We start from the raw sequence: 22,431 nt of genomic DNA, 5'->3' as shown, positions 1-22,431 counted from the left end.
GGACGCACCGTCTCCCATGGGCTTCCCCAAAATGTAACAAACGGACCAGTTCGTAGCTGGATTCTTCACCAACCTTGTATACCTTCTCCGGGAAAATAAATGTTGTTCGGACCTCAAGCTCTGTGAGGTGGAAGAAATTCCTTTGTTCTCTATGAAACTTCCCTCTGTCTCTATACTGTGTGGCCATGAGGCAGGGTCTTCTCTAGGAATTTACGACCTCTCTGACCACAGCAGCCTGGTTGTAGGAGCAGAGAGAGGGGGATGGTGCTCGCTGTACCCAAAGAGGGCAACATCATGACACTAGATTAGACCCATCTGATTGACCAAATGTCCTTCCATAAACTGTTGAATGCCCAGAAGATTTTGGCAACACAGAGGGGATAGCCACATAGCGTAGTCAGTGATTGATCGATTCACCAGCACATTTATTGATTACCTGATGTAATCAAATTAGTGACCAATCAATAATAGACTCATACACTGAGACCCAGCCACACAATGACTAGACCAGCAAGTGTAATGGTGTTAGGAATTTTATGAATAATGACTAAACAATATCTACATTTTAAATAGAACTATAACTAATGAAACTTATACTCTTTTTTTATATCTGATTAACAATATTAATTCTTGAGGGAGGGATTGTGGAGCATGAAACAGTGGGTAATTAAATAAAATAAATACCATTCCAGCCAGGTTGGAGAGGACTGGAATTGTGGGTTTTAAGTAAGCAGAAAGGATCGTTAACCTATGGTTGAACCTACTCAACTTAGCTCTGGGATGTGTAGATAAGGCAGTGAGTGTTTTCCTAGGTTTTCCATTATCTGGAGCTGCTGAATGGTGATGGATGAAGACTTCAGAAGTTTAATCTCGATTTAATTCAATCAAGGAAATGTTAATACCTTACTTATGATAACAGTTTCCGTCAGAGTCTATCCATGAAGGTATCTTCTGGACAGGGGAGTTTTGTTAAGAGACCCGATGCACTTTCTGAACATTAACACGCATTGTTTACAGTACGGTTTTGGAAACATAAAGAAACCATCTTTCATATCAGTGAGAAATTATTTTCAAGAAACAGAAGGTTAAATTAGTACATACAGTGGGGCAAAAAAAGTATTTAGTCAGCCACCAATTGTGCAAGTTCTCCCACTTAAAAATATGAGAGGCCTGTAATTTTCATCATAGGTACACTTCAACTATGACAGACAAAATTGGGAGAAAAAATCCAGAAAATCACATTGTAGGATTTTTTATGAATTTATTTGCAAATTATGGTGTGTTGGAGTCAACAGAAATACGAAATTACAACATAAATATTCCCTTACCTTTGATGATCTTTCATCAGAATGTAGTGCAAGGAGTCCTACTTCCACAATAAATCGTTGTTTTGTTCCATAATGTCAAATACTAGTGTCCAAGTAGCTGCATTTGCTATCACTTTCAGCTCACGTGCCCAAAAACTGACTGCTGGTCCAAGATAACTCGCACAAAAACTTCCAAAAGGTATATTCCAGGTCGAATAAACTGGTCAAACTAAGTGCAGAATCAATCTTCAGGATGTTATTATCATATATATCCAATAACGTTTCAACCGGATCATACGTTTTCATCTGGAGCCGAATGGAACAGCTGTAGCACCCACAGAGAAATGCGCCACAGCAAAATGGCATTCTGTCGGGACACTGACTATTTTCCCTCCCATTAGGTCAAGGTTCACAGCAAATGCTCCATTACACTTTCTACTGAATGATAACATCTAGTGGAAGGCGTAGGAAGTACTTCCAGATCCATATCTTGTTGGGAAAGGAGGGGGCGATGACGTCAAAGTTGCCCCAACTTTCAGAATTTCACTTCTTGTTTGGAAGATTGAGTATAACAGAACTCATAGGGCAGGCACAAACATAATTCAAACAGTTTTAGAAACTTGAGTGTTTTCTATCCAATAGTAATAATAATATGCATATATTAACAATCTAGTACAGAGTTTGATGCAGTTCACTATGGGCACGCAATTCATCCAAAGTGAAAATACTGCCCCCTATCCTCAACAGGATATGACTTATTAGAAGATAAGTTTCATATGTCTGGGATTCTCGAGGGCAACTTGCAAATCCAACATGGGGATGTGACTCTGGTATAAAATGGAATCCACTCTACATTACTACTGAGATGACCTCTTCATACATCAACACTTGCTACTCTTTGGTTGCGTGTTTTGTCACAAGAAATGTTACTTTGAAGACTGAACGTACTATTCAACGCAGATATTTCAAAAGGAGGCAAATAATTTCTATGAAAATATTTTGTCATTGTGATGTAGCTAGATTGTCTGTAGATGCAGTATAACTTTAGCTCGCGAACATTAGCATTCATTTTCCTACTTATTATTTTCCTACTTTAGCAATGTCATTGTATTTCGGGTCCACTGTAGTGTAATTTAGACTAAACAGTCATTAGCCCCATTTCACTTTCAAGCACCACTTTGGCTGAGGCTAAATATAAATGCTGACGCTAGCTAGCTAAAGACATTACATGGGCTGAAATTGACCTATGAAATCATGAAGTGTGATTTGTAAACGTAACACCACTGTTAAGGGTGTGTACTGGAGGCGAAGTCAGGTGCAGGAGAGCAGAGTAGTGAACAGGCACACTTTTTATTCCAGTCCAACGAAAGCACAAAAGTACATAAATGTGCCCAAACACGGAACATAGACAAAAAGTATGGCGCGTAAGAATACCCACATAACATAAATACATGCAATGTGATTAGGGAATGAAAACCAGGTGTGTATGGAACAAGACAAAACAACAACAAAAAAGCCAGTGACATCGATCACCGAACGCCGCCCGAACAAGGAGAGGAGCCGACTTCGGCGGATGTCGTGACAACCACAGATTCTGCAAAGCAAATGCATTTGGTGCTTAGAAAAGTTAGGCAAGCGAGTTAGTCTGGCTAGCTCTACAACATGTCAAAAATATATAGCCTAACACTTTGTTGGAACATAGCACAATTCATTTTAGATGACTAGCTAGATAGACATAAGGTATGATTTATACCAAAAATGAATAGCAAGTAGCCCTAAATGTTGCTAAACTAACATTCATTTTCAGGTTTGGCTTACCAGGTTTGAGTGCATTAACGTTAGGGTCCATCAGTTCCCGAAGTATCCCATCTATCTGATCACATGGGTCTTTCCATAACCTTCATCCAACTTCCCTTTTGGCTGACCAACTTATTTTTTAGCAGATAAATGCTGTCAGTCTCCTGTTGAAAGCATAGTGAGATTTTTTTTCATCCCTTTCTGAAATGTATTGTTGTGGGGTGACTGTCTGGGCAACCTTCTAATTGGGTGACTGTAGTCTATTCAGGTGCTCTGGGGTCTTGGGAGAGCCTTGCCACTTTGATATGGCCATTTAGAGCTATCTGAATGAACAATTTTTACATATTTTACCTTTAAAGTGGCCCTCCAGTCTCCTTTCACCTAATTTGACACCTTATTTACATAATAAAAGGCACATCTAAGTAGGTGATCCAGGTAAGTCATGACATCACAAGTGGGGGGGCTTTCCTCTTTTGTTCTCCAACGCTCACCTATTGTTCCTCAAACAAGGGGGATGTTGATGACATCACAGATTCCCATCAGACCAACTCCTTGAAGTTTATAGTTGCGTCTCAAAAACACTATTTATTTGTTTTGTACAAAACGTATTTGATTACCTGTGTCTTTAGTGTGTGTACTTTTCTGTATTTATACTTGGGATATTGCTTTTCAACAATTAAAAAGTAGCTATAACTTAGAAAGTAGGTACCGAATTTATGCAGACAAATGTACGTAGGCTTACGTGGAATTTTCTTGACAGAGTGGATGAGGGTTTTCTTCGATATTGCTAACCGTTTCCACAAAATAAATCAGATTTAAGAAGCTAGTGGTTAGTTAACTCAACCACGAGCTGACTCATCTAGTCTAGCGAGTTCGAACCTTGCACTTCCAAACTCTCTGCAAAGAAAGACTGCAAATGTGGTCCTAATGTTTGGTAAATGTGTAGCTTAGCATCTGAAAATCCAATAGAGAAGTGGACAGAACGGGCAAAATCAACCGTTGGAGAGTGTGTTCAAAGTCTTCCCTCTAGCAGCCTACTTGCTAGAAGACAATCAATCCTTCCCCTACTAGCCTCATCCCTCCCACTCTTCCCCACTCACTAACCCTGACTAGTCCATCACTGCTGCCTACATCCCCTCTCTCTCCTTCAACAGTAGCCACACAGAATGTGTATGTGTGCCATGCAAACTCCCATGCCAATTATTTTTTGGTGAGAGATTTTATGTTCTGAAGGAACCTGTGGCAGTTGAAAGAGCCATTTTGCTATCCTATAAATCCACATTTAAAAAATATTTATGTATTTTGTAATCCATTAGAATTAAATTAAGTAGATTATTTCAAAGCTCTGGTGCTTAGGCAATCATTGTTCAAATATATATACTGTATAATCAGGGAAAAATGTATAAACAATGCATACATACATTTTTTATTAAATTGACATAATTAGTCTTGAAACTGAAACCACGCAAAGGCAACAGAAGTTGCACAAGCAATCGGTGTCCTGTCTCTCCCTCTCCCTCCTACCCCATCTGTTCACCAGCAGTACAATATTCCTGCAGAAAACAAAAGCTCCATTCATACCCGCTCCTCTCGCGCTGCTGGCGGAGGAGAATGAACCTCGAGGGGGATCCGGGGGAACACAAGCCATGCAAGAGAACAGAGACTTTCGGGGCCCCTGTGACTGAGAGAAAGACAGAGTGGTCGCTTGATCAGTCTTTGAGGTTTCACACATTTTTTTAAGAGCTCATCTAGTGTTTACTTGCTGGATTTCCTTTCAGATTAAACTAATTTCATCCAAACTCTTCCTCTCTACTAATTGTATAGCAAACAGAAGCTTAGCCAACAGGTCTAAACAGGTACACAGTAGAGACACTTCTTTTACAGAACTTTATGTGTCTGAAAGCTGCAAAGTGGACGGCAGAGTATGTATGATGTTTCTGAGTGAATCAGGGGCCTCCTTAGCCTAGCTAGACAGGAACTTTTCACATGTTATGTTACTCGTACTCTTCACCCCAGCCACCTCCCTCTGCAATTCTGGTTCCACTGCTCCACATTCCCTCTCCCACCTTGCTCTTTCTTTCTCTGTCTTCTCTCTCACATGTACACTAGTGATGTGCGGGTCAGCTGTTTGTTCACTAGCACAATTTGCTAATAAACACATCTTTATTTAACTAGGCAAGCCATTTAAGAACACATTCTTATTTACAATGACGGCCTACCAAAAGGCCTCTTACTGGGATGAATATACATATGGGGCTTACTTATTTTCCACCATAATTTGCAAATAAATTCATTAAAGATCCTACAATGTGATTTTCTGGATTTTTTCCCCTCATTTCGTCTGTCATAGTTGAAGTGTACCTATGATGAAAATTACAGGCCTCTCATCTTTTTAAGTGGGAGAACTTGCACAATTGGTGGCTGACTAAATACTTTTTTGCCCCACTGTATATAGGACAAAACACACATCACGACATAAGATAACAACATAGCAAGGAAGCAACACATGACAACACAGCATGGTAGCAGCACAAAACATGGTGCAAATGTTACTGGGCACAGACAACAGCACAAAGGGCAAGAAGGTAGAGACAACAATACATCACGTAAAGCAGCCACAACTGTCAGTAAGAGTGTCCATGATTGAGTCTGAATGAAGAGATTGAGATTAAACAGTCCAGTTTGAGTGTTTGTTGCAGCTCGTTCCAGTCGCTATCTGCAGCCACTTGAAAAGATTAGCAACCCAGGGATGTGTGTCCTTTGGGGACCAGTATGTGACTGGCAGAATGGGTGTTGTATGTGGAGAATGAGGGCTGCAGTAGATATCTCAGATAGGGGGGAGTGAGATCTAAGAGGGTTTTATAAATAAGCATCAACCAGTGGATCTTGCGATGGGTATACAGAGATGACCAGTTTACAGAGGAATATAGAGTGCAGTGATGTGTCCTATACGGAGCATTGGTGGCAAATCTGATGGCCGAATGGAAAAGACCATCTAGCCACTCGAGAGCACCCTTACCTGCCGATCTATAAATTATGTCTCCGTAATCTAGCATGGGTATGATGGTCATCTGAATCAGGGTTAGTCTGGCAGCTGGGGTGAAACAACAGCGATTACGATCGAGGAAACCAAGTCTAGATTTAACTTTAGTCTGCAGCTTTGATATGTAATGGGAGAAGGACAGCGTACTGTCTAGCCAGACTCCCAAGTACTTGTATGAGGTGACTACCTCAAGCTCTAAACCCTCAGAGGTAGCAATCACACCGGTGGGGAGAGGGGCATTCTTCCCACCAAACCACATGACCTTGTTTTGGAGGTGTTCAGAACAAGGTTAAGAGTAGAGGAAGCTTGTTGGACACCAACAAAGCTTTGTTGTAGAGCATTTAAAACAAAATCCGGGAAGTGGCCAGCTGAGTATAAGACTGTATCATCTGCATATAAATGGATGAGAGATCTTCCTACTGCCTGAGCTATGAACTTGATGTAAATTGAGAAGAGCGTGGGGCCTATGATCGAGCTTTGGGGTACTCCCTTGGTGACAGGCAGTGGCAGCAGATGTTTTGACTTCATAAACTGCACTCTGAGAGGTAGTTAGCAAACCAGGCCAAAGACACCTCAGAGACAGACACCAATGCTCCTTAGTCAGCCCACAAGAATGGGATAGTCTACCGTATCAAATGCTTCGGCCAAATCAATATAAATATCAGCACAACATTGCTTAGAATCATGGGCAATGGTGATATCATTGAGGACCTTTAAGGTTGTAGTGACACATCCATAACCTGAGCGGAAACCAATGGGAACCTCCCAAGAGAGGAGAAACAGGTTAAAAAGGTCAGCAATAGGCTTGGCTATGATAGGGGCAGCAACCTTAAAGAAGAAAGGGTCTCAACCATCTGACCCAGATGTTTTTTGGGGGTCAAGTTTCAGGAGCTCTTTTAGCACCTTGGACTCAGTGACTGCCTGCAGGGAGAAACTTTGTAGCAAGGCAAGGGAAAAAGAGGGAGAAGCATCGGGGCTAGTCATATTAGAAGGGGTGAGAGATGAGGAAATGTTGACGGGCAAGGAGGCATGGCTGAGACAAATAGGAATCCTGACTTAATGAAGTGGTGATTTAAAAAGCTTAACTATGTGCTTCTTGTCAGTAACAACCACATCATCAACATTAAGGGACATGGGCAGCTGTGAAGAGGAGGGTTTATTCTTCAGGTATTTAACTGTTTCCAGAACTTCTTGGGGTTAGACCCACAGAGAGAGAACTGCTCCTTAAAGTAACTAACTTTGGCCTTCCGGCTAGCCTGAGTGCATTTATTTCTCATTTGCCTGAACGAGAGCCAGTCAGCCTGAGTATGCGTGTACCGAACCCAAATGCAATTCCTGAGGTGGAGTAACTCTGCAAGATCACTGTCGAACCAGGGGCTGAACCTGTTTTTAATTCTCATTTTCTTTATGGGGGCGTGTTTGTTAACAATACCACTGAGAATATCAAAATAGATAGATAAAGGCGATCAAGCTGATTCTATACCATTTTACAGAGGCCAGTTCATGAAGGAAGACTTTCTCATTCAAATTTTCTAGCAAGCGTCTATGACAAATCAGGACAGGTAGTTTCACTGAGCAGCCATTACGAACACAGGCTGCAAAACAGTTATCACTAAGGTCATTACAGAAAACACTAGACTAATACCTATCAGGATTATTTGTGAGGAAAACATTGATGAGAGTAGCCTTTTCGGGGTGTTTGGAGTCATACCTTGTGGGGTTTGTAATAATCTGAGAAGGATTTAGGGAGTCCTATTGCTTTAGGACTTGGTCAGGTGTTTTAAGCATGTCCCAGTTTAGGTCACCTAGCAGGACAAATTCAGACTTTGTGCAAGGGGCCAGGAGAGAGCTTAAGGCAGGTAGGGTACAGGCCGGTGCTGATGGAGGATGATAACACCCAGCAACAGTCAACAAAGAGCTATTTGAAAGTTGAATGCTTAAAACCAGCAAATAAAATGGTTTGGGGACAGACTTGGTGGGGACAACCGAGCACTGAAGGTGATCCTTGGTAAATATTGCCACTTCCACCTTTGGAAGATCTGTCTTGCCAAAAAAGGTTATAACCAGAAAGGTTAACATCAGTATTCAAAACACTCTTCCTTAGACTTTTATCTCTCTCACCAGCTTCAAACATCTGCTATCTGAGCAGCTAACCGATCGCTGCAGCTGTACATAGTCTATCTGTAAATAGCCCACCCAATTTACCTACCTCATCCCCATACTGTTTATATTGATTTACTTTTCTGCTCTTTTGCACACCAGTATCTCTACCTGCACATGACCACCTGATCATTTATCACTCCAGTGTTAATCTGCAAAAATGTAATTATTTGCCTACCTCCTCATGCATTTTGCACACAATGTATATAGACTCTCTTTTTTCTACTGTGTTATTGACTTGTTAATTGTTTACTCCATGTGTAACTCTGTGTTGTCTGTTCACACTGCTATGCTTTATCTTGGCCAGGCTGCAGTTGTAAATGAGAACTTGTTCTCAACTAGCCTACCTGGTTAAATAAAGGTGAAATAAAAATAAATAAAATAAATAAACCACGTCTTAGTAATGACCAACACACTTTCAATTGATCTATTTTAGGTAATAAGCTTCTAGTGTTAACGTGCAGAAAACCCAGACTTTTACTAGAGCAGAAATCAGTGAAGCAAATATGAGAGCACAAATCAGATTTGGCGCTAACAACAGTAGATAGGCCAGGGTGTACATGCACATTTCCAGATATCATCAGCAGTAATACAATCAAGGCACGGCAGATAACAGGGAGAGCTCTGCAGTGCTGATTTATGACATATGAATGTGCATTAGATGACAACAAGATCACATTGTACAAGAATTTCATCAGGTAACATGAATGCAAAGCCGGAGAGCTGCAACTGCCCAACTACATATATGTGATAGATTTTCACTCTGAGGCCCACATCCGACCATAACCCGCAAATTTAGAAAATGCACTGTACAGTCAGAGATGCGTGATTTTTTGTTGTTTTGTTAAGCCTAATTTAGATAGACCTATGTTTCTGCTTATAATTTCCAACATTTTGGTAGTGTTAGTCAATTTATCTATACGCCTAATTAGATACAGGCAGGTTCTCTTCTGTCATTACTTGTTGCCCTAGAAGACTAAATAAACCCTTGCTCGACAGGAAATATGTCATACATCAGTGGAATTAATCTTTCCAGCTATTTGACATCGGTAAAGCTTTCTCTTTCATCGCTGCCTCTCCTGCAGCAGACATTTAGGGACCGGGAGAAAATGCAACAACAAAAAACAATCGGGAACAGTTTGTGAAAAATGTCTAAATGACATCAGTAGGACCGGTTTTAAAGGAATTAAAAGCTATGAGAATGACCCAACATGTTTCTGATAAGATTTTGGTTTGTCTTGGATGCATATTTTTTGTGGTTGAAATTCTATCAGCTTTTTTGATGCGGATAAAAATAGCACCTCTACAGACAGTCCCTAACAAAGCATTAATTCTCTCAAGATGCTGAAATAAATAAATAACTTTTATCCACAACTCTTCCCAAGTCACAATTTATATTTGGTGTTTCATTTTACTGCAACAACTGCTTACTTTCGCATGAGTTAATATTATATTAGGCTATTTGAACCCACAGAGAGAAGCACAAGATTGAACTTCACTCAACTTCCTAGAGTAGTGGTCACCAACCGGACGATCGCAATCGACTGGTCGATCTCCAAGGCATTCCTAGTCGATCGCCAAACATTTCTGTTAAAAACCCAACGATAAAGCCTTGTATTCCTATTTTCTTGGTTTGTCAATGAACTCTGTATCCAGTGATATAATTGGGTACTTTTCTCATACTTGAGTAAAAGTAAAGATACCTTACTGGAAATACAAGTAGAAGATACATTCCATTACAGCTGCGCCATCGTAGGTTTGAACAGCAAGTTTGTCCGGAAAGTTAAACACAGAGTTGGCATCACGCCCACTTGACACATCAAAGTAGTCCAAGAAACATTCTTGAATAACACCCTGATCATCTACATACCTGACGATATCTGACAACGACAAGCAGACTGGTGGCACCATAGGTCCCAGAGCAGGGGGCAATTTTTATCCCCTGGGGCCCGGAGTTTTTCCTCATCTGCTAACCTAACAAGGAAAACTCTGGACCATATAAGGTATGACAGTGATTAATCAGTTGTAAAAAGGTTTTATAAGGGCTATGATGGGACCAGTGTTTCGTAATCAGGTCACACAGTTTTAAAAAACTGGAAAAGAAACTCCTGGCCCTGGGGTAGATGAAAACCCTTTCAAACTGCAGCAACCTTTTACTTGCTCTTATTCATTATATTTAGATTAGGAGGGGGATTTCCTCTACCCAGACACAGAGACAACAACTGATAGACAATATTACTCACAGGGCTAAGCTTGCTTTATGAATGTTTCCATCATGCAGTTCTATGCAACTGTAGGCCTTATAAACCAATTAACTCACATCTGTCATCACTATTATGTTGATTGATTAATCCCAGTCAATAATTTTGGATTGAAAACGTTTTGGCAGCCTAGGCAGACCAATTTCGAATATATTACCAAATTTGATCACGTTCACATTTTGTCTTGACACACAAATGGACTATAAATACATAACGTTACCAATTAGTTTACCCTGACCAACTGGACAGCTCACATAGGCTGTATGCATATACTCTTATTAGTAGCCTACAGTTGATCAGACTGAAAAATGGTCTAGTTTTCATTCCATACAGCATGTCAGATCTCTAATGTTTAGGTGTAGCCTAGGCTGCTGCAACATTTATATCATGAAATTTGTTTGTCTGTAAATAAATACCGGAGGAAAGTGGGGGCCTACTTGAGCGCCTAAACCTCTCACTTTAATCTTTTGCTGGATGATGCGATGGAAGTTATCAAATCATTCGGAACTGATTTCAACATCCCAGAAAAGACCGTTGAAATTTCGATATGCAAGTAAAGCATTGTTACGTGCAATTACCGTTGCAAGCTCATTGTAGTTTCCCTTGTCGGCAGAATTTACCAGCTTGTAGTGTCCTCGAAAAGCTAATTCTTGCACGCCCAAAAACGTAGTGGTGTTGACAAGCCGCTTGAGAACATCCCTGTTTCTTCTTTCTCGTTGTGTCGCGCAGTTTGAATACACAGACCTTCGTCATGATCGATGCAGCTTTTTCCCTGAAGCTTGAATCTGATGTGGGCATTTATATGCTGCCTGCGGAACGATTGGTGTTCTTCGGGTCCCTGTACCCACCTTTCGACCATGTCACGGTCTTCCTCCTCTTCATCTGAAGAGGAGAGGCGAGAAGGATCAGAGGACCAAAACGCGGCGTGGTATGTGTTCATAGTGAATATTTAATTAAAGAAAGTACTGAACACTGCATACAAAAACAATAACGACCGTGAAGCTACAAATGAGACCTGTGCTGACACAAGCAACTAGCAAAGACAATCACCCACAAACAAACAGTGCAACCCAGGCTACCTAAGTATGATTCTCAATCAGAGACAACTACTGACACCTGCTTCTGATTGAGAACCATACTAGGCCGAAACATACAAATCCCAAATCATAGAAAAACAAACATAGACTGCCCACCCAACTCACGCCCTGACCATACTAAATAAATACAAAACAAAGGAAATAAAGGTCAGAACGTGACAGACCAGGTCTCAGACCTTCCAAAAAGCAGGCAAGGCAAGCAATACAGGCGGCTTGATGAAAGGCTCCATGTTAACCAGCTAACGTTATACCTTTGATAGCAGTTGGTATTGAAAGCCTTCACCTTTTCATCCTTCTTCATGAAACTGATCTAAGGCAGAGGTCGACCCTCACTTTTAATTCGCACCGTGTACCCAAGAGAATGAAAGGGGTTCTTCAACAAAATTCCACAACATTTTCGCCAACGTTGGTTATTCTACTGTACCATTCTGGTGGAAAAAACTGAACACTCGCACTGGTAGCTAGCTTGCTACTGAAGTTAGCAAGGCAAATATAAATAAATTGCGCTAACTACACACAAAAATAAAGCTAAAAAAAGAGAAAACAATGTATAATATACTTCCTCCGTCTCCTGTAAATTGATTTGAATAATATTTTTTTTTAAATGCTCAACTATCACTTTTCACTCTTAATCTCTATCCACCAAGCTTCTCAACATATAGAACCCCCATAATGAACAATCCCAATACAACTCACTAGGTTCGTTCTCTGATCCTAATTCTATGATTGGATGGACAACATGTCAGTACATACTGCAAAAGTTTTGATTGGTTGGAGGATGTCCTCCGGAAGTGGTCACAATTACCATGTATGTCTATGTAAGGCCTACGAGCCTCCTAGGTTTCGTATTGAAGTCAATGTAGCCAGATGCCTACACCATGGTGCTACCCCACAGTGCTGTTGAAGTTACTGTAGACGTTCATTGCAAAACAGTGTATTTTAATCAATTATTTGGTGACATATGAATATATTAAATACAGTTTTATCAAAAAAGGATAACTTTTTTAATGTTGAACTATTTTTATTTTTATGAAATTTCACTGAGGAGGATGGTCCTCCCCTTCCTCCTATGAGGAGCCTCCACTGGATGAAACCAAGATTGAACTCTTTGGCCTGATTGCCAAGCATCATGTCTGGAGGAAACCTGGCACCGTCCCTACGGTGAAACATGGTGGTGGCAGCATCATGCTGTGGGGATGTTTTTCAGCGGCAGGGACTGGGAGACCAATTGAGATTAAGGGAAAGATGAACGGAGCAAAGTACAGAGAGATCCTTAATGAAAACCTGCTCCAGAGTGCTCAGGATTTCAGACTAGGGCGAAGGTTCACCTTCCAACAGGACAACGTCCCTAAGCACACAGCCAAGACAATGCAGGAGTGGCTTCAGGACAAGTCTCTGTGTGTCCTTGAGTGGCCCAGCCAGAGCCCGGACTTGAACTCGATCAAACATCTCTGGAGAGACCTGAAAATAGCTGTGCAGCGATGCTCCCCATCCAACCTGGTGGAGCTTGAAAGGATCTGCAGAGAATAATGGGAGAAAATCTCCAAATACAGGTGCGCTAAGCTTGTTGCGTCATACCCAAGAAGACTCAAGGCTGTAATTGCAAAAGGTGCTTCAACAAAGTACTGAGTAAATGGTCTGAATACTTATGTAAATGTGATATTTCAGTTTATTTTTTTTATAAATAGTTTTTGCTTTGTCATTATGGTGTATTGTGTGTAGATTGATGAAGGAAAATAACAATTGAACCTGTAACGTAACAAAATGTGGAAAAAGTCAAGGGTCTGAATACTTTCTGAATGAACTGCAGCTCTCAACCCATCTTGTTTATCATGATTTGTTTTTATTGAACTTTTGACAAATTAACTTAACGAGGCACACCTGTTCATTTTAAGGCATACCATCTCATGAAGCTGTTTGAGAGAATGCCAAGAGTGTGGAAAGCTGTCAACAAGTCAAAGGGTGGCTACTTTGAAGAATCTAAAAAATGAAATATATTTTGATTTGTTTAAACACTTTTTAGGTTACTACATGATTCCATGTATTATTTCATAGTTCTGATGTCTTCACTATTATTCAACAATGTAGTAAATGGTAAAAATAAAGAAAAACCCTTGAATGAGTAGGTGTCCAAACTTTTGACTGGTACTATATATATATAGTATAGCCAGGGATTCCTAAAAAAACATTATGCAACAGTGACACCTAGTGGTGAAATCTTTTTGGCTTACGAATGTACACTGCGGACATCACGGATATATATTTATTTATTTTATGCGACAAGTGACAACTGTTTCCGGTAAGTATTAAAGATACATGATTTATAGCATATTTATTCTACGAACTGGTATTCGCAGTTGGCAATGGGGCGTTCGGTAAAAGGTTATTCCTACGGTCAGGCCAAATTAAGTTCGGTCAAAAGCTTGCCTGACAGCGGTGGGATTCGAACCCACGCCCCCGAAGAGACTGGAGCCTTAATCCAGCGCCTTAGACCGCTCGGCCACGCTATCCTGTGCTATATTTTGTGTACAAGGAACTAGAGTACTTTCCTAGACCGATTTTTATATATTGTTTTAAGCCCATACAATATAAAAAAAAGGTATTTCTATAACATTTACATTTAAGTCATTTAGCAGACGCTCTTATCCAGAGCGACTTACAAATTGGTGAATTCACCTTCTGACATCCAATTTGCTATTCATAACTTCAGCATACAAAAGATGGTTCACATTTACTATTGTTTTAATGCCGTTTTATTCAATTCTGAAGAACAAAGATCCAGCACACACTTTATTTTAGCTGTTTCAATATGAAACAGACAATCTTCTTGTAATATACAAGGATGAAAACATTTCAAAAGTAAGCAATTCATTGTAATTACAAACATTAGATCTGAATCAATTAATCAAATTTGTTTAATAAATGAATCAATCAATTTATCATCAGTGTGTGACAAAACAAATTCCACATTCTGTGACCATTTTCTACACATTGAAAACATAAAATGAACACCAGCGAAATACTTGGTAGAAAACACAAAATTGTAAAAACGATGCTTACTTCTGGCCAATCTCATAAAAAAATACAAATATTTGTTTGTCTAAAATGTGAAGCATATAAACGAAAAATGAGACCATAGAACCGCTGGCAATGCAGTTAATATAGCAGAACACGACAGACATGTTCCTAGAGGGCTGATGCATCTGTCAATCACACTACAACATATTGGATTAAATTTTACAGGAAGTGAAACTTGTAGATCCACCCAGATCTTTATCTCCTGACTTCTGCACTAAATCCAGGAACAACAGAGTTGAGCGATTCCATGAGATGGAATTAGATGAAAAACAAAGAGTCCCTGAGTTTTTCCTGACCACAGCATGAGGTGACTGGGAAAACCCCCGGCCCTAGGTGGTCTGCTGCCAATAGGGCATTTTTTCACTCAGATCATAGGGTGAGGAAAAACTCAGGGGTCCTAAAGTGATGAAATGTGTGTGTGTGTGCTCTTTCACCAAGGCCTCCACATAGAGGGGTCTCCCACAGGGCCAAAGAAAGGGGGCAGGGGGGCGGGGTGAGACACCCCTGGCTGGGGGAGTTTGGGTGAGCTAGAAGGGGAGGAGGCAGGCAGCTGCTCCCTCCCATCTCTCCCAGAATGCACCTGCCTGTGGGGGGCATGGAGCGGGGTCAACGGCGGCGAGGCATGATTCATCTGTAAACAGCGAGGTCGGAATAGACCTACTCCTCCAGAAGGCAGTGAAAGCGGAGACTGTGGAGGGGATCCAGGTCCAGAATTGGGACTAGCACCACTACTACTACAAATTCTACCGTTACAATTACCAATGGCCCTTATCAGAGTCTCATTGACCCCACCAGTGATAGGCCTTGTTGGGGTCCGATTAGGCCCATTGCCACCAGTGTTTCCAGGCCCAGTCTCTGAGCTGATGTGGGGCAGAGACTTAAGGAGGTGATTGAGGAGCTGGGCCCCTAGAGGCTTGTCCATGTCTGGACAGCCCAGGAGCAGGTTATGGACCTCCTGCATACACTGGATGTATCCACTGCTGTAGCGCTGCCGGGACTGGAACCCGACGCTGGGACCAGCAGGGATGCCAGTACCTAAATACAGAAGAACCACAGGGGAGTAGCAGTGAGTCAGGGGTGAGAACAACTCAGTCAGGTTTAGTACATCCTACAACGCATCAGAGGAGGCTGGTCGGAGGAGTTATAGGAGGACGGGCTCATTGTAACGACTGGAATGGCATTAATGGAACGGTATAAAACACAACATACATATCAAATTTTATTGGTCACATACACATGGTTAGCAGAGGTTAATGCAACTGTAGCGAAATGCTTGGACACCACATGATTGACTCCGGTCCATCAATCCCATTTCAGCCATTACAAATGAGCATGCTTCCTATAGCTCCTCCCTCCAGCCACCACTGCAATGCATAGTTACAATATCGTCGGGAATGCAGAATATTGATGGTGTTATGCACTAATGTATATGCAGTGAGCTGAGTAAACACATTTATATCTGTCAATTAAATGTATTACTTTATATGACAAATAAAATAAATCAGTTATCAACTGGTGAATGTGATCAGGGTAGTGAAGGTGGTTCTCTCTAATTCCCTGGCTTGCTTTGAATTCCAGTTTGTCAGGAGCTGTCAAACAGGTTCTGAATTTACCCAATAGGAGCTCATTGATATGTAGAGTGAAGGACCCCTATTGGGAGACATTAGTCAATGATTGACAACACATGATAATCCCACCCACTGTAAGGGTTCCAATCAATTATATGTAATAACCCTAGATTACCAACAGGGGTGCTGTTTAGAATCCCCCACACATCCATTTTGGAGCTATATTTTAAACAAAAATATATAAAAGCATTTTTTTTAGACTATCAATTTCTGTCCCCACTACAACAAAGACATGCTTAATTAAATACATACATATATGTATACATATATGTATACATATATATATATATATTTTTAAATAGGCAAGTCATTTAAGAACAAATTCTTATTTACAATGACGGCCTACTCAGGCCAAATCTGGATGATGCTGGACTAATTGTGTACCGACCCTATGGGACTCCCAATTACGGCCGGATGTGATACAGCCTGGATTCAAAACAGGTACTATAGTGACACCTCTTGCACTGAGATGCAGTGCTTTAGACCACTGTGCCACTCAGGAGTAACTTTGTCCCTTCTTATATATACACACTGGAGAATTCCAGTATAGACTGCTCCTTCGGAGGAGTACCAATATGGCGGCCGGTGGCTTCAAAGCCTCTCATTGGCAATTACCTAGCATCAGCAATCTAGGGTTTATACATATTATTGGTTCTAATGCTTACATTACGCCATGTAGCACTGGAGTATAATTTACAACCAGCTCTGTATGTTCCATTAGAACTTGGAACAATGGAAGAATATTGCATTAAAAGTGGGCTAGGATATTCTGTCATTGATTAAAGTGATGGTGTGTGTCTGTATGTGCTTACCATGATCCTTTTGTAGACCCTCCATATGTTGGACAGTAACCTCCAGTACATCAGCCTTCTCCAGTTTAGATTGCTAACACAAGTCAGAGTTAAATAGGGAAGAAGATAATGCAAATGTTATGAAAGTTGTGGTTTCTCAAAAATATTCTCATTGTACGTCGATGCATATGTGTGGGTGTACTCACATCTAGGTTATAGGCGTCCACCATGATCCCCTTCAGCTGCTCAAGGCTGCAGTTGATTCGCTCCCGCCTCTTCTTCTCTATCAGAGGCTTCCGCAGCTGTCAATCAAATCAACACTACAACTAATACCTCTGTTTAAGTATTAATCAATTGAGCTGGGGTAATGTGGGTTTGGTACTTTTAAAGCCAATTATCTCAGAATCATCTTTTTGTAGGTAAAACCTTATGGTCCCAAACTCTCAATTTTAGTTTTGGAATGAAATATGAGAAATGTTACTCCGTTTGATACTACAATAAAGTGATGAGTCTGCATCTAGACCCTGTTGAAGAGAATTCAACAACCTGCAACCAAACCTTCTGCAAAGTCTACCAACTGTCTCTGCACATTGCATAAATGCATGCATCTTATTAAATGTAGTAGTGGGATATGCATTCATTCATTCATTTGCATCAGGCAATTAAGGATTTTAATCGGGTGGGATACTTCGAACGATTCCTGCACAACCGTTACCTTGATGTATTACCCAGTTTTACCAAAGGCCATGACAATTGCAAGCCTACCTTTCGTTCATCTTTGGCGTTAAAGTTCTTCTCGGGAGCATTTCCTCCATGTTCCATGTTGGAGGCCGTCATCCTCGCGCTGCAGAGCGCGCACCAAACCAGCCGACCAACTGATAGCTCAGTTTCACAGTCCACACTATCGGTGTCCTAATCTCCCGTGGGCAGTCTGCACGCAATTAACCAAATGACGCTAGATTTGACTTCTGGCAGTTGAAGGCTACCCACACACAGAACTCCGTTTGTACTGTTTTAATGGCTAGGTAACGAATGGAGAAACATTGAGTGAAATAAATTAGAATAGAAACAGGAGTAAAAGTACTCTCCCCGTGTGGGTGTTAAGCACCACAGCCTCCCGCCCCCAACACCCCGACCCACCGACATTACCATGACAATGTGTGGGTTCTCTCTTCCCCGAACTTTCCCACAGCCCCGCCGTGGGCACGTTTCATGGCACATGGTCCAATTCTCCCCGCTGTTGTCAAGCGGGAGAATGGGGAAGATAGGAGGGGGCGCGGGTAAGACCTGCAAAGCGCGGACGGCACTGAAGTTTGAAAAGGTGACGTTTTGGATGGATTGATGGATGGTGCCAGCTAGAAAACTGTGCACACACTAGTTGAATCAACGTTGTTTCAATGAAATTACGTTGAACCAACCGGGAATAGTAATGGATCGTTGACGAAGGAATGGCTATTTTTGAATTGATTTTTTTTGCTGAACGTTTGCTGAACGAATTGCATCAGCGATAGAGCCGGTCATTTGCATACTGCTACCACAGATAGAACAATGAGCCAATGTGAAGCATCCGGTTGGCGTTTCCACAGTTTTGATTACAGCTGAAAATTACATTTGACATGGTGATAAAGTGTATCACTTATTCAGGCTTTATGCCGCTCAATTGAAATAAAAGCAATAGGCCTGGCCTATACCTCAAGCGTCAATAAACAACTCTTCAATAACAGTGGATAGGCTACTTAAGCTGTAATAAAATGAATCAGACTGTTTAGAAAATGTATTAATTCATACAAACAACATTAATCTACAGCAATTAAACTCCCCATGCCCCCCCCCCCCCCCTTTTCAGCACTCAAACACAAAATAGATCTCCCCACAACCAAAAAAAGTAAGTTAGACAGGGTGGAAAAAGTCACACAACAATAGCAGCTAAAGAGATCTCCCCGCAACCTTTATTTTCAAACTCCAAAATCCTCAAACTATTAGCTTTGTCCCTCCTCCCTGCCCCGCCCCGATTTCCTGCGCTTCTTTTAGCTACCAACCCCTCCTCACTCCAGTTTATTATCCTCCCCCTTTTTATCTGGTGGATGGACACACTCCAGTGGAGCGTGTTGTCTCTTTAGCTCTTTCTTTTCTGCCCTATAGTCCAGCTGTAATGACCCCCAGTTAGCAGAGTAATGGTCCAGGTGCTAAAGCCTTCATGCCTATCTTAAGACCATAAAATCCAAATTCGTTTTTTCCCCTTCGCTCTAGCTCACTCCTGCACCTGATCAATGTCCAAGGCGGTTGGGGGAAGGGTTTTATGGCTGAGTTTGTTTGACAGGCTATAGTCTCTTGATTTTGATTGATAGATTGACAACGAATTGGTTCAGAAATTATGTCACTTTACTCAAGTATTTGTTTCTTGGCCTAGATGTCACAATAAGAATAGTTGTGGTAGTCTGTCCTAGTTTCAATGTTCCGGGTATCCCTCTGTGTCTGTTGTTTGCACTTTGCAGAGTGTGTTGGTGACTTCTTCATCTTTTCTCAGCAGTGGAGAGATGGGGGCGGGAAAAACAGTTAAATAGTGAAGGCCAGATTCAACCCGACAGACATATTGAGATGCCTAATACACACAGGCACACACGCACATGCGCACGCTCAAGCGCACGCACACACACACTTCTCTATTTTTTGCACAGCTGCCCTAAAGAAAACTTCACAGCACTGCACTCCTTTTCTGTCCTCTTTTCAGCACAGCACTCTGTTTTTTTTAGCCCCATGTGTTGAGCTCAATAGCACTGTCATGTAACTGATAAACTACTCTAACGGACTGCCCTGGATATGACTGCCTTGTGATTGTGTGTGATTAACTACAACTCTCTTGAGAGAAAAGTTGAAGATTTAGATTTGTAGACAAGACACATGGGAAAAGTCCTAAAGATGCAATGAAGTGTTTTCTCACACAAAATTATTAAGATGAGCAGCTACATGTGGTGCAGTCGGCTTAGCTCTGGTCTCTTATCAGTTTGTGCTTTAGCTAGGTCCTCTGATGTATAGTCAAAGGAGCTGTAAATAAAGCATACACATCTGAGACCAGGCTATGCTCTGCTTGTAAGAATCCCAAAATAATCCACCACTCATAGTGGTCAAAGACAGGAACATTTAGTCACAGTGCAGGGTTATTATTGACATGGGACTGATATGTATGTTATGGTAATTTGCACAACATCTGTAATTATCTTGCAGTGTTTCATTTCACAAAGGCAACGGTTGACTATGTGGTTATAACTTGAAGAAGAAACTACTGTTCTGCAATCTCACACCCACACACTGTCACACAGGCCTAGGCCTGTTTCTTAAACGCTAACAACCTCAATCTGTAAATACACGCTCATGCGCGCGCACACACACACACACACACATAATATTGACTTGGTATTTTACCAAATATGGCTATCTTCTGTATACCACCCCTACCTTGTCAAAACACAACTCAAACGCATTAAGAAGGAAAGAAATTCCACAAATTAACTTTTAACAAGGCACACGTGTTAATTGAAATGCATACCAGGTGACTAACTCATGAAGCTGGTTGAGAGAATGCCAAGAGTGAGTGGCTACTTTGAAGAATCTCAAATAGAAAATATATTTTGATTTGTTTATAATTTTTTGGGTTACTACATGATTCCATATAGTTCTGATGTCTTCACTATTATTCTACAATGTAGAAAATAGTACAAATAAAGAAAAACCCTGGAATGAGTAGGTGTGTTCAAACTTTTGACTGGTACTGTATGCAAGCACTCACACTCACGCACGCGTGCACACACAAAGTATCTTAAACTCAGTGAAATGGCATTGCCACAAACAGATAATGAGATGAGCGAGGTGCAAGACTTCACCTCTCACACAGTCATGGCTTCGCGTCACGTAAATTAACCCACTAATATGTTTACTTTCTACGCCATATTGCTGTCTACCTTTAAGTTATTATTGATATATTTGTGGTATTCATTTTGATAATATTGATGAATATACTATAATTCATTTATGTAATAATAATATACACAATGATGACTCAAAATTTGCATCTGTCTATTTACCACTGAGGGCATGAGCCCACAGGAAGTGGTATTGCTCAGAGGCAACAGTGATACCAAAGAGAGGAAGTAGTGGGTTGGTGTGGAGGATGGGATGGGGGGGTGGGGAGTGTTAAAAACACTTTATTCTGCAATATAAAAATCCTATTTTGAAATTGAAGCCACAGATTGTGTAGACATTCTGCTTCAAGATTTTTGTGACTGTGTATGGTCAGCTTTGAGATATTTTAGTAAAAGAATGTGAAAAATAACCAGGAACAGAAACATTTGAAGCTTGATAAAGATGTACTGTATCTACACCAAGCAAACTTTTAGAAAACACATTTGATGCAACTTTGAAATAGTCACTTACAAACGAGCTTACTCGGTGTAAAATGTATAATTCAAGAGAATGGCAATATAATGTGCATTGCATTCATGGGGTTTGTTTTTGACACCGTTGATGTCTTGTCGCTGAATTATGATTTCTTAACTTTAACACCATCTTAAGTTAACACTCTATCATCTTGTACATCCTATCATCTTGTACATCCTGTCCCTTTGAGTTGCCTTGTCAATTCCACATACAGTGGGGGAGAACAAGTATTTGATACACTGCCGATTTTACAGGTTTTCCTACTTACAAAGCATGTAGAGGTCTGTCATTTTTATCATAGGTAAGTACACTTCAACTGTGAGAGACGGAATCTAAAACAAAAATCCAGAAAATCACATTGTATGATTTTTAAGTAATTCATTTGCATTTCATTGCATGACATAAGTATTTGATCACCTACCAACCAGTAAGAATTCCAGCTCTCACAGATGTGTTAGTTTTTCTTTAAGAAGCCCTCCTGTTCTCCACTCATTACCTGTATTAAATGCACATTTTTGAACTTGTTACCTGTATAAAAGACCCCTGTCCACACACTCAATCAAACAGACACCAACCTCTCCACAATGGCCAAGACCAGAGAGCTGTGTAAGGACATCAGGGATAAAATTGTAGACCTGCACAAGGCTGGGATGGGCTACAGGACAATAGGCAAGCAGCTTGGTGAGAAGGCAACAACTGTTGGCGTAATTATTAGAAAATGTAAGAAGTTCAAGATGACAGTCAATCACCTTCGGTCTGGGGCTCCATGCAAGATCTCACCTCGTGGGGCATCAATGATCATGAGGAAGGTGAGGGATCAGCCCAGAACTACACA

The 22,431-nt window shown here is 41.0% G+C and overlaps 1 protein-coding gene and 1 non-coding gene across 2 annotated transcripts; both read right to left on the bottom strand.

Moving 5' to 3' along the window:
* Positions 1–14,093: 14,093 nt before the first annotated feature.
* trnal-aag (transfer RNA leucine (anticodon AAG)) lies at positions 14,094–14,175 on the bottom strand. Its single transcript has one exon. It is a non-coding gene; the product is annotated as a tRNA-Leu (tRNA).
* A 220-nt stretch (positions 14,176–14,395) lies between these two features.
* On the bottom strand, positions 14,396–18,981 carry LOC135510349 (transcription cofactor HES-6-like). Its single transcript, XM_064931203.1, has 4 exons — positions 17,928–18,981; positions 17,369–17,464; positions 17,184–17,256; positions 14,396–15,778 (listed from the first exon to the last, which is right to left on the bottom strand). The coding sequence occupies exons 1-4, from the start codon at positions 17,997–17,999 to the stop codon at positions 15,174–15,176; spliced, it is 846 nt and encodes a 281-aa protein (XP_064787275.1). The 5' UTR covers positions 18,000–18,981; the 3' UTR covers positions 14,396–15,173.
* Positions 18,982–22,431: the final 3,450 nt, after the last annotated feature.

Source organism: Oncorhynchus masou, chromosome 23 (genome assembly GCF_036934945.1).
Source record: "Oncorhynchus masou masou isolate Uvic2021 chromosome 23, UVic_Omas_1.1, whole genome shotgun sequence".
Classification (NCBI taxonomy): domain Eukaryota; kingdom Metazoa; phylum Chordata; class Actinopteri; order Salmoniformes; family Salmonidae; genus Oncorhynchus; species Oncorhynchus masou.
The sequence above is the reverse complement of the archived record's forward strand: the minus strand, read 5'-3'. Positions and strand labels throughout refer to the sequence as shown.